The sequence below is a fragment of the Giraffa tippelskirchi genome, chromosome 3 (genome assembly GCF_054371585.1).
Source record: "Giraffa tippelskirchi isolate mGirTip1 chromosome 3, T2T-mGirTip1v1.2.pri, whole genome shotgun sequence".
NCBI classification, from domain to species: domain Eukaryota; kingdom Metazoa; phylum Chordata; class Mammalia; order Artiodactyla; family Giraffidae; genus Giraffa; species Giraffa tippelskirchi.
The window spans coordinates 81,283,613-81,296,786 of record NC_137277.1 but is presented as its reverse complement, the minus strand read 5'-3'; the positions used below and the strand labels follow the sequence as shown (position 1 = coordinate 81,296,786).

Sequence of the window (13,174 nt, the reverse complement as noted above, 5' to 3'; positions counted from 1 at the left end):
AGAAGATTCTTTTTTCCCTAAAATGATACTTTTTTTTTTTTGATTGTAAAAAGTAGTGTATGGGATGCCAGTAGAGATGGTGCTGTAAGTTCATGCTTTGATCCTTCTACTCTCTCCCAAAAACAAAGATTGATAAAATACAGAAAGTCAGAAAGACATATAGAAATTTAAAGGCAGAGAAAAGACAAGAGGAGAATAGGAGAAAAAATATCTCTAAGGTCACAAACATGAAGACTCAGACCTACTGTGCTCCAAGTCCAAAAATAGGCAGGAATCTTCTGCTGGGCTTTGGGAACTAAAAGTACTCCCTTGAGACAGGTGGCCTAGTTTCACCCTCAGAGACTGAACCATGCTGCTTCTGGCATAGTGTAATGTTACCACAGAGCAGGAGACCCAAGCCACCAATATAAATAAGGACCTGGTTCTTGATTAGGGGCTAAGGAACTGTGCAAACTACTAGACAGGGAGGAAAGAGTACAAGAGAGAATGAAAGAAAACAATGGTACAAACAAAACGCCCTCCCATTAAATTGAGCTCTAATCCCAAATTCAAAAACAAACAATTAGTATTAATATAGATAACTGAATCAACAACCCAAAGAACTGGATAAGATGGTAGTGATAAATCAGTTACACTGAAGATTTGAACACACTTCTGTCAGAGAATGATAGATGGATAACAAAAAATATTAAGAATATAAATGATTTGAACACCTTGTTCTTGATTATGGGCCTGGAGGAAAAGTCAGCTAGAAAAAATGCTTTTGGAAAAGACTTTCCTTCTTGAGGAAAAGAAGGATATGTAAAAAGAAGTTTCCCTTCTTCTCCTGGAATACATTTATAGGATTACATGCTATCTGGATCTATACCAGGTTCCTGGATCCTGAACGTGGAAGCCAGCCGGGAAGGCTAACCACTGAGACAGGAAAATGGACAGAGTCTGGGTCATTGATTACATCATCTGCTGCTGCTCCATTCCCAGAACCACCTCCTGTAGCCTTCTTGTCATGTAAGATACAAATGTTCTTATTGTTCAAACCATTTTCCCTTGTGGATTCTGTTATTTGCAGAAATCCCTTAAACTGATCTATAGATTAAAGCCATTTTAATCAAAATCTACAGTTGTTCATGAAACTAGATAAGCTGCTCTTAAAATTTATATGAAAGAGCAATAGGTCAAGAATAGGCAAACCAATTTTAATGAAGAATAACTCTGAGGACTTTTCCTATCAAATATCAAAGAGGGTTATAAAATTATAGAAACTGAGAAAGTGTGATACTGGTGCAGAAATAGACAAACAGAGCAGTGAGACAAAATAGTGAGCTCAGAAACACAGTTATATACGGAAACCTGATCGGGGAGTTGGTGATGGACAGGGAGGCCTGGTGTGCTGCGGTTCATGGGGTCGCAAAGAGTCGGACACGACTGAGCGACTGAACTGAACTGAACTAATATAATACAAAAGGGGGGATGGTTCTGAGACAACTGGTTATACATATACAGCTTTACACTATACACAAAAATAAATTCTAGATGGACATAAAAGCCCATAAATATCAGATCGATTAAAGAGAATGTCATTATAGCATGGAGGTAGATAAAGAATTTTAAGAAACAAAACCTGTAAGTCACAAATGAAAAAGGAAGACTGATAAATTTGACACATTAAAATTAAAATAGTCTATGCAACTAAGATACCTGTTGGAAGAGGCAGGCACTGAGTGCAGTCTTGGCTGTGTACCCCAAGACCGTAAGATTCTGCTTTCCGTCTGGTTCATTTCTCAGGATTGTGTTTACCAGGAACATTGAGCAATGAGGTATCATCTCTCCCCAGACAAACAGCAGGCTAGATACCACTCAATGTAAAAAAGATCTATTTTCCAAGTACAACGTTCCTCTGTAAGTACAATATACACCCACACTTTTTAGCCTTAGCTCTATGTATTCAGTACTCAATTCTAGACTTATGTCCTCTCCATGCTTGCTTGGCTTGATTTCAACTTGTCATATTTTTCAGGAAGGGCTTCTTGGAACTAAGTTTCCCACACTCTCCTTTGCATATTTAAAATGTCTATCTGTGGTTTATGTAATTGAATATGAATTTGGCTGGGATTTAAATTAAAGAGTCATATTTTCTTTCCCTGAGGACTTGGTATCTGTTCCTATACTGTGTCCTTGCACTGGAGAGTGCTACCAGGAAGACTAACATCAGAATGAACTTCCCTTCAGTAGGTAACTTGATGTTGTCTAGATGCCCACAGAATTTTTTCATTATCCTTGAAGACCATAAGCACTGGATGTGTTTCAATACTAAGCAGTAAGCATCAGCTTTCCTGAAATGATGTGTTCTTTCAGTCTGTAAATTCAAGTTTGCTTTCATTTCAATAAAATGTCTTATTTTTACTATTGTTGTTCAATCACTCAGTCATGTCTGACTCTTTGTGACCCCATGGACTGCCTCACGCCAGGCTTCCCTGTCCTTCACTGTCTCCTGGAGTTTGTTTGAACTCATATCCATTGAGTCAATGATGCCATCCAACCATCTCATTCTCTGTCGTCCCCTTCTCCTCCTTGCCTTCAATCTTAACCAGCATCAGGGTCTTTTCCATTGAGTCAGCTCTTCACATCAGGTGGCCAAAGTATTGGCGCTTCAGCTTCAGTCCTTTCAATGAGTATTCAAGGGTTGATTTCCTTTAGGATTGACTGGTTTGATCTCCTTGCTGTCCAAGGAATTCTCGAGTCTTCTCCAGCACCACAGTTCGAAAGCATCACTTCTTTGGTGCTCAGTCTTCTTTATGGTCCAACTCTCACATCTGTACATGACTACCAGAAAGACCATCGCTTTGACTGTATAGATCTTCTTTGTCAGCAAAGTAATGTCTCTGCTTTTTAATATGCTGTTTAGATTTGTCATAGCTTTTCTTCCAAGGAGCAAGTGTCTTAATTTCATGACTGCAGTCACCATTAGCAGTGATTTTGGAACCCCCCCCCCAAAATAATGTCACTGTTTCCATTTTTTTCCCATCTATTTGCCATGAAGTGATGAGACTGGATGCCATTATCTTATCTTTTTGAATGTTGAGTTTTAAGCCAGCTTTTTCACTCTCCTCTTTTACCTTCATCAAGAGGCTCTTTAGTTCCTTTTCGCTTTCTGCCATTAGGGTGGTGTCATCTGCATATCTGAAGTTATTAATATCTCTCCCAGCAATCTTGATTCCAGTCTGCGCTTCATCCAGCCCAGCATTTCTCATGATGTATTCTGCATATAAATTAAATAAGCAGGGTGACAATACACAGCCTTGACGTACTCCTTTTTCAATTTTGAACCAGTCCATTGTTCCATGTCCAGTTCTAACTGCATACAGGTTTCTTTTTTTGTTCCTGTCTCATTTCTTATGTTCTCTTTCAGAGATACCAGTTATGCTTATTTTGGACTTTCTTTTTACTCCATATTTATCATTCTATCTTATCTTTTTATACTGTATTATTTTCCATTTCATTTCTAATTTTATCCTCCATGCCTCTGAAAATATGTTAGAAATTCTTTTCTTCTTTTCTTCTGTTTTTAATGTGATGTTCAATTCTGTATGGTTACATATTTTCTTCTATTTTTTTCTAAGCTCTGCCAACTCAGTTTTCTTATCTATTTACTGTTTATCTTTTATTCCTTGAGTCCTTGTATCTCTTCTTTGAACACTTTTTTCCCCTGAGAGATCACACCATCTTGAATTTCATTTCATGGAGAATTGTTAGCAATTTTTCTGGTGTGTGTTTCTCATCTGGTGTTTGTTTTTACATTCCTTTCCTCCTTTTTTTCTTTTGATATCTTTGCATAAGCTCCAGGCTGTTGGCTTTTTGTTTTGGCTGATACAGTGATAAAGAATCCACCTGCCAATGCAGGAGATGCAGGTTCTGTCCCTGGGTCGGGAAGATTCCATGGAGACAGAAATGGCAATTTACTCCAGTATCCTTGCCTGGAAAACCCCATGGACAGAGGAGCCTGGTGGGTTACAGTCCATGGGGTCGCAAAGAGTTGGACACTGAGCACCCACACATGCCACATCTTTAAGTAAATAATTGAGAAGGGGTGATATCAGAGCACTTGAATTTTGGTCTATTGTCTTTGAGTGCTTTTTCAACAACACACTCTTCCAGGCAGCTCCTGCCTAGCAGAGGCCGCCCTTGCTTACTATGAAGTTCTATATGACATAGATATTTTTGTGTGATGAAAGCCTTAAATTCTCTTCAGGAGACCAAGATTAGCAGCTGCAGGGTGACTCGCCACTCACATTGTCAACTCTCCTGACAGCTTTGTTTCCAAGACAGCTTGTCTGAAATTTTCTTGTTCCACCCCACCTCTTCTGCCACTCTATGGCAGCAAGGAGGACTCAAGAAACATTCCTGAGCCTGCCCAGGCACCCATACACACTGCCCCAAGCAGGTATGCTATGCACACCTTGTTGTGATGAACATTGTACTCTGTCCAAGATGGCTGGATGCAGGCAACCTCACTCAGCTTTCTACTGTACCCCAGCCAATTTTCACTATGTTATGTGAGCCATGGGTGGGGTGATGATTGGAGTACAGAGTTGTTAATGCTTTTTCTTTTATGAATTATAGTTTTATTTCTTGTCCTTGGTGTTTTTAAGTTGGTTCTTAACTGGCAGAAGGTAATAAAAATCCATTTGGCAGATCCTCTCTCGTGACACCCTGACTTTCAAGTTCACTCTCTTACTGCAAGCTCCAGTACCTGCCCCCTTTTTCCATGAGATGATAAATTCTAACTCTGCTTGAGAGGATAAGATGCAAGATAACATAACTCAAAGGGAGAAAATTTAGACGCCATCAATTTAATAATTGTGAAAATATGATCTCATTTATGTACCCATATTTTGATAAAAATCACTTCCTTTTATATATTTGTTTTTTCTCCTTTATTACTTACTTTAAAATATATCAAAGATATTATTCCTATATATATAAACATCATTATTTTAAAGAATATATAGCATTTCATTATATAAAACTTCTGTTGCTATTTGATTTATATTTTTACAACTATAAATACTGCAGTAAAACTTCTTATATGCTTCTTTTGCTCTCTTACTCTTCTCCATCTCTTTCACTATGCTAAATTTTAAGAGGAGAAATTGCTGAATGCAAAGGCTATGCTCTTTTAAAACTGAAACATATATTACCAAGCTTATATCCATAAAGGCTACCCCAATTTAAAATCTCATCATCAGTAATAAGAATGTCCATTTTCTCATACCCACATTCATACTTGCTGTTATAATTCTCTTAAATCTTTACCAGTTCGATGGCTGTAAAATCATAGAAGTGTTTTAATGTGCTTATATTCTCTAAGGAATTGTGTGAATGTTTTAGAAAACCTTTCCCCACCGAATGACTATAAAACAATACTCACCAGTATTTTTAAGTTCTTTTTTTACACAAATCTTTGATCCATCTGAAATTTATATTGACTTCACAGAAACAAGACAAAAAAGTGGGCACCTCATTTTTCAGTGTCATAAGAAAGTAAAGGCCACCCAAGGATTATCTAGGATGGAGATCTGAAAACTACTGCCTTCAGCCAAATCTGGCCCACCACCTACTTTCATAAATGATGCTTTATTGGAACACATCCATACTGAGACTGCTTTCATGCTACCATGAGTAGCTGCAAGAGAGATCATGTGACTTGCAAAGCCTAAAAAATTTACTATCAATCCATCCATTCTGAGGTGAGGAAGTCTCAGCCAGAGAACTTCATCTCGGCAGGATTTTCTGTTGGTTGAAACCTCTGTGCCAGCAATAGCTTTTGCTGCCTGGTGTCCTGTTCAGTTGGCTTCTCTTCTCATACATGGTGTGACTGTATATGGTTTCCTTCCCATCCTTTCTACCTGACAATCAGGGTAGTGCACAGAACAGCGATCAGTCCCTTTAAGTCTGAAGTTTCAAGAAACTTTTGGTGAGAAGCATGTTGAAGGAAGGCAGGGCATTACGACTTTTCTGCGTGGTGATGCCACATATATAAGCCAGCCCCCACTGCCGCCCCGCCCCCGCACTCAGCTCCCCCTCCTAGCAACCTTGATAAAAATTCTTTATAGCTTCTCAAGTGGTACCAAACAGATGGGTCTCCTCTTTTTGCACAGAGTTCACTTTTACCCCTGACCTTGTCCCTCTGGATTGAAGGAGTTCATTCTCACTCTGAGAGGGAGGGGATGGGCAAAGAGAAAAAATGATAGACTGGCCCCAGATTTTCTGCCCTAACTCCACCATTCCAGAAAATTTTAGAATGTTCAGCTGTGATAAGGAAAAGGTCTTTTTAACCTTCACAACTACACCAACACCTTTACCGCATGTTACCATCTAGTCTGGCTTCTCCATTGGCTTAGCAGATAAAGAATTCACCTGCAATGCAGGAGACACAGGAGACAAAGTTTCGATCTCTGGGTTGGGAAGATCCCCTGGAGAAGGAAATGTCAACCAACTCCAGTATTCTTGCCCAAAAAGTCCCTTAAACAGAGAAATCTGATGGGCTATAGTCCAAAGGGTCACAAAGAGTCAGACATGACTGAGCGACTGAACACACACACATGCCATCTAGTCTAAGGAGTGGTTTCTGACCCCCCTCCCTACTTTATATCCTGAAGTTCTTACTCTCACTGTTATCCTCTCCAGCTCTGCCCCCACCTTCCATATTATCTTCTGTCATCTGTTCTTTTTCATCTCACTTGCCAAAGAGCAAGACTACAGGGTAAAAGTTAGTCCGTGTTAGAAGATTTGCAAAAAATGATCACCCTAAGCTGGTTTAAATCACTTCCATGTCTGTTCTAACTGACCAAGCAAACAGTGAATCTGTCCTTGTTCAGATTCCACCTGGCTGCCCAGCCACCTGCTCTCATGGGGATCTGAGAGTGGCTCGCAAACCCTGGAAACAAGCCCCAACAGTTTCCCCTTCCTGCCTTTGCTCAAGGAGAGCCCATAGCCAGCCAAGCAGCCACTAGCATCCCACCTCTTGCCACTCCTTTCAGAGGCTTCCAAGTCAGGTGGTGGGGAATACTCTTGCAGGTCAGTCAACTCTTGGAGCCTGAATTCCTCATCAATAAATGAGGATGATAATACTACTTACTTCATAAGGATGCAGTAAGTATTAAATGAGCCAAAATGCTTCATGAAGCCTCCAGAAGCACTTCATATATACGGGCTATGGGTGTGTGTGTGTGTGTATTTGTGTTCTCCCAAAGATCTATGGTGCTATGTGTGCTAAGTCACTTCAGTTGTGTCTGACTCTTTGAGACCCTATGGACTATAGCTTACCAGGCTCCTCTGTCCATGGGATTCTCCAGGCAAGAATACTGGAGTGGGTTGCAATGTCCTCCTCCAGGGCATGTTCCCGACTCAGGGTTCAAACCTGTGTTTTTATGTCTCCTACATTGGCAGACAGGTTCTTTACCACTAGCGCCATCTGGGAAACCCAGGATCTACTGATTTTTACACAACCACAGGATAATTGCAAAGCTATTGTTTGTTTAAACCACATTTGCTGAGTGGAAATAACTCCAAACTCTAGAGTTGGATTACAAAGAAAGCTGAGTGCAGAAGAATTGATGCTTTTGAACTGTAGTGTTAGAGAAGACTCTTGAGAGTCCCTTGGACTGCAAGGAGATCCAACCAGTCCATCCTAAAGGAGATCAGGAGATCCAATCCTTTGGCCACCTGATGCAAAGAGCTGACTCATTTGAAAAGACCCTGATGCTGGGAAAGATTGAAGGCGGGAGGAGAAGGGGACGACAGAGGATGAGATGGTTGGATGGCATCACCGACTCAATGGACATGAGTTTGGGTAAACTGCAGGAGTTGGTGATGGACAGGGAAGCCTGGCGTGCTGCAGTCCATGGGGTGGCAAAGAATCAGACACGACTGAGCAACTGAACTGAACTGAACTGCTGAGATATGGGGAAATACTCCTAAACATTTTAAACGTATATAGATTTTTGAAAGCTTAATGCTAAATAGATAACCAACAACATCCTACAGTATAGCATGGGGAACTATACTCAATATCTTGTAATAACCTATAATGGAAAAGAATTCCAAAAAGGATATATATAACTGAATCACTTTGCTGAACACCTGAAACTAACACAACATTGTAAATCAACTATATATCAATGAAATTTTTTTTTAAAACTTAAAATATTTTGTTTTACAATATTTATTATTAAATCTCCAAAATTTACCCAAGGTTCTTATTTTTTGAGGAAATCAAACCTAAAGGCAAAGACAATAACCTTTCTAAGTAACTACAGTAAAACATCATTCTCTGGGGTATTAAAACAGCACTTAATTGCTAGACAGTTCCTAGTCTTTGAAGAGAGTTCACGGCAAAGATATTAAACTGCTGCTGAGGGTGTAGACATTTAGCTTTCAAGAAGTTAGATGGATGATGGTCATTATTTTCAGTATTGCTGTGTACGTACCCAGCAGACTTCCCACAAAGAGCCAGAGGACTTAAAAGACCCTGAAAGCCAAGATAAGGCAGGCCCCGGCCGAGGCCGGGGGCTGCTTGCCCCTGAAGTGAGAGTAAGTAGCCCCTGCGTGAGGAGGGAAGGAGCCTCCGCCTCCTGACTGGCGCGCACTGAGCTAGTGTCCACAGGCCCGAAGCAGCAGCAGAAGAAGGTGGAAACGTGGGAAGCAGCGGAACAAACCTCTGCTGGAGAGTGCCGCCCCACTGAGGCTGGGGTGACCCCACTGAGCGCAAGCACAAAGAGCACTGCTTCCCCACTCCCCCACCCCCACCCCCAGAAGAGGGCTGTGGAGTATTGTGAGGACTGCAATCCATGCTCACACGTGCTGAGGGCCTTCCCTTGCTGTGTGGGTACAATGGGAAGCTGGCAGCCCAGCTTCTCTTCTCTTCAGTTGTGTGAGTTTGGGCAACCCCTTCCATCCCCTGGGCTTCCCCTGGTGGCTCAGCTGGTAAAGAATCCGCCTGCAATGCGGGAGACCTGGGTTCCATCCCTGGGTTGGGAAGATCCCCTGGAGAAGGGAAAGGCTACCCACTCCAGTATTCTGGCCTGGAGAATTTCATGGACTGTAGAGTCCACGGGATCACAAAGAGTCAGACAGTACTGAGCGACTTTCACTTTCCCTTTCCCATCCCTCAGCTGCCTCATCTGTGTACACAGAGCTCTGCTAGATCTCAAGGTCATCAGAGTTTCTCAGATGACAGCAGATCAAGACTGAAAAAACACATACAGGAAATAAAAAACTTTACTTCTATAAAAAGTCACCTCGTGTTAGAAGAGTCACAAAAGAGTGGTTCAAGTCGCGATTTCACAAACTTAGTTACAACTAAACTAAACTTTACTTCCTTAACACAGATGACAGATAAAAGATGACTTACTGGTGATTCGATGTCCTCCAGGAGTAAAACAGAACAGCGTTCACATTTCAACAGTGTTTGGGCCCGATGCATTATTTTCTTGACAATTTTCTCCAGGTCGGTCTGTTCTTCAAAGAGGTCATTAACCACCTCTAGCAAAGCCTAGGAAAGAGAAAATGGATGTATTTAGGTGGCTAAGGGACTGAATTAAAATTTGTCTCTCAAAATTCCATTTAGTCTTTGCTATAAAAATATAAATATTTTTGTGTGGCTTAATTTTAAAGTGTTTATGGTTGTTTTGACATATTTCCATCGTTTCATTTCATAACACAGTTTTGAATCATAAAATATAGCTTGAGAATAGTGCCAGTCCATATGTGTGTGTGTGTGTGCTCAGTCGCTCAGTCGTGTCCAATTCTTTATGATCCCATAGACAGTAGCCCACCAGTCCATATAATCCCACATAAATTCCTCATATATCTATATGACTATATTCCATACAGTTAATGACTACATGATCTCATATAATTATTACTGACAGGCTTTTCTGCTCCTACAGTAGTTTTTCAACAATGTTTAAAAATCAACTGGGTTGATTTTTAAATGTTTTAGAAAACATGACTGGATTTAATAATAAACATTTTATGAATACCAAATACTTGATTCTCTCCAAGGCACATTTATTTCAGAAAATTACAAAGCATCTCTTCCTCACCATCTGGAAGAAATAGCTTCATGGTCAAACTCAAGACTTATTTTCACTAATATATATCTCTCACAGAACTCTTAATTATAGTAGTGGATATTAGTTAAGTTTCAAAGCCTTCAAAAAAATATATATATATAACCCCTGTTAATCCCTCTACACAAGAAATTTGTCCAGGAGTACATTTAAATGCCATTATACATCTCAAAAAGAAAACATCATTAAAAATCTATTAAAATAATAAAATAAAAAAGCATAAAAATTAAAGAAAAAACTTAAATTCTAACTTGAAAACTGTATACTCATTTAAAACTGAAATTGTGATAACATGTCATTTTATCCAGCTAAGCTAGCTTGCAATTTACACACTGACTAATATTTATTTAGAATTTTTAATTACATGGATACGTCCAGAGACTGAAGAACAGTGGGTAGTAGATATTTGGCCTTTGTCAGAGCGCAATCAGAAAATTACACAGCCAGTGAATTGGCCAGAGGATGCTTTATTCAATAGAATTTAATATGATGTCTCCAGTTTGACCTGTCACAAAAGGATTTCATGGGTTTTCAAATTCACATCTATTCTGATAGATGGTGTTGACTAATTTTCAACTTTGGTAATGAATTTGATTTGTCCTGACACCATTCGAAATGTGAGAATTTCTTCTCTGAGTCTATTCAGGTAGAAAAGTATTTGAATGAGTTAAGGGATCCATGAAATGAGTCTACTTCCCTGAGCATCTCAAAGCGGACCCAAAATCTCGGACAGCGTTTTCTCTAAAGAGAGCTTGTGACTGTGGCTAAGGGCTATGCATTGCTCTATGATTCCAAAGCAAAGAGAAACACTACGAGTTGAAAAAAGTTTTAAGTGTATTCCGTCTGTTTGGCATTTGGACAGCAAATCACTGTAAGAGGTCAATGTGTGGTAATTTCATGTGCAAATATAATATTAAAAATGAGGCAACTGTCTGCATAATTACTAACAAAATCCTCTGTTATTAAGGGAGGAGACATTATTTCCTTAATCATCCAGACTAGTTATTCAGATGGATCATATTAACTGAACAATTATTTAACTTTTCAATTTGTTGTGACTGCATGGACGGGGCCTCTGGGACCCATATACAGGAACATTTATCTCTGAGGAAAAACTAATTGTGCCTTGAGTTTTGTACTGACAAATCGCATTATAGTAATTTTATTGTTTCTAATTAAAAATTGCTGCTTTACTAACAAGTGATAAAAGTTTCACAAATAACAATGCAGACTGGCTCCAAAATAGGAGAAAAAAAAGAGAAGAAAATCTAGGATGACACACAATTCGACAGACATGGAAGCTTTGCACATAGTTGAACACTCCCTATTTCTCGATGTCACTTGCATGTCCCCAGCTCCTTCTTCTTCAGGCCTTCTTTTGCTCCTGGACTCATCCTTGGACCTTTTCCCTTCTCTTATCCATATATTTTTCCCACCTGTACCCTAGTTTTAAATACCATTTATATGCTAATGGTTCCCAAATATTAATCTCGAGTCTTCACATCTCTCCAAAACTGTAACTCCCGTATCCAACTGTTTGCTTGGCACCTGTACAAACCTAAAGTCGTTTTCATTCATTTCCCATATCAGTAGGCCTTGTATATTCACTGCTAAATTTTCTGGAGAATCTCTCACTTCTCACTGTCCAGCTACATTATTTCTCCCCACCCCCAGCTTTATTGAGATATAATTGACATAAAACTTTGTGTGAGTTTAAGGTGTACAACATGATGATTTAATACACCTATATATTGCAAAATGATTACTACACTAAGGTTAGTTAACACATCCATCACCTTACATAATTACACTTTTTTTGTGGTAAGAACATTAAGATTTATTTTCTCAGCAATGTTCAAGTGCATAATGCAGTATCATTAACTATAGTCATCACACAGAACACTAGATCTCCAGAACTTACTCATCTTATAACTAGAAGTCTGTATACTTTGACCAACATCTCTCTTTTTCCTGGACACTCCAGCTCCTGGAAACCACCATACTACACTCTGCTTCTTTGAGTTCTGCTTTCATAGATCCAATATATATGTGAAATAATACAGGCTGAATCATCGAAAAAGCAATAGAGTTCCAGAAAAACATCTATTTCTGCTTTATTGACTATGCCAAAGCCTTTGACTGCATGGATCACAATAAACTATGGAAAATTCTTCAAGAGATGGGAATATCAGACCACCTGACCTGCCTACTGAGAAATCTGTATGCAGGTCAAGAAGCAACAGTTAGAACTGGACATGGAACAACAGACTGGTTCCAAATAGGAAAAGGAGCACGTCAAGGCTGTATATTGTCACCCTGCTTATTTAACTTATATGCAGAGTACATCATGAGAAACGCTGGGCTGGAAAAAGCACAAGCTGGAATCAAGATTTCTGGAAGAAATATCAATAACCTCAGATATGCAGATGACACCAGCTTAATGGCAGAAAGTGAAGAGGAACTAAAGAGCCTCTTGATGAAAGTGAAAGAGGAGAGTGAAAGAGTTGGCTTAAAGCTCAACATTCAGAAAACTAAGATCTTGGCATCTGGTCCCATCACTTCAAGGCAAATAGATGGGGAAATAGTGGAAACTGTGACAAACTTTATTTTTGGGGGCTCCAAAATCACTGCAGATGGTGCTTGTAGCCATGAAATTAAAAGACGCTTACTCTTTGGAAGGAAAGTTATGACCAACCTAGACATCATATTAAAAAGCAGAGACATTACTTTGTCAACAAAGGTCCTTCTAGTCAAGACTATGGTTTTTCCAGTAGTCATGTATGGATGTGAGACTTGGGCTATAAAGAAAGCTGAGTGCAGAAGAATTGATGCTTTTGTACTGTGGTGCTAGAGAAGACTCTTGAGAGTCCCTTGGACTGCAAAGAGATCCAACCAGTCCATCCTAAAGGAGATGAGTCCTGGGTGTTCATTGAAAGGACTGATGTTGAAGCTGAAACTCCAATATTTTGGCCCCCTGATGTGAAGAGCTGACTCATTTGAAAAGACTCCGATTCTGGGAAAGATTGAGGGCAGGAGGAGAA

The 13,174-nt window shown here is 39.7% G+C and overlaps 1 protein-coding gene across 4 annotated transcripts in view; it reads right to left on the bottom strand.

The window, feature by feature from the left end:
- PDE11A (phosphodiesterase 11A) overlaps positions 1-13,174 on the bottom strand; it is a 403,729-nt gene that overhangs the window by 242,882 nt on the left and 147,673 nt on the right. For 3 of the 4 annotated variants that reach the window (XM_081579583.1, XM_081579585.1, XM_081579584.1), the window contains one exon: positions 9,413-9,553. In XM_081579583.1, the coding sequence (XP_081435709.1) occupies positions 9,413-9,553 (141 nt within the window). Of the gene's footprint in view, positions 1-1,698; positions 1,789-9,412; positions 9,554-13,174 lie in introns of those variants that run through there. The other variant, XM_081579587.1, reaches the window with a different exon arrangement.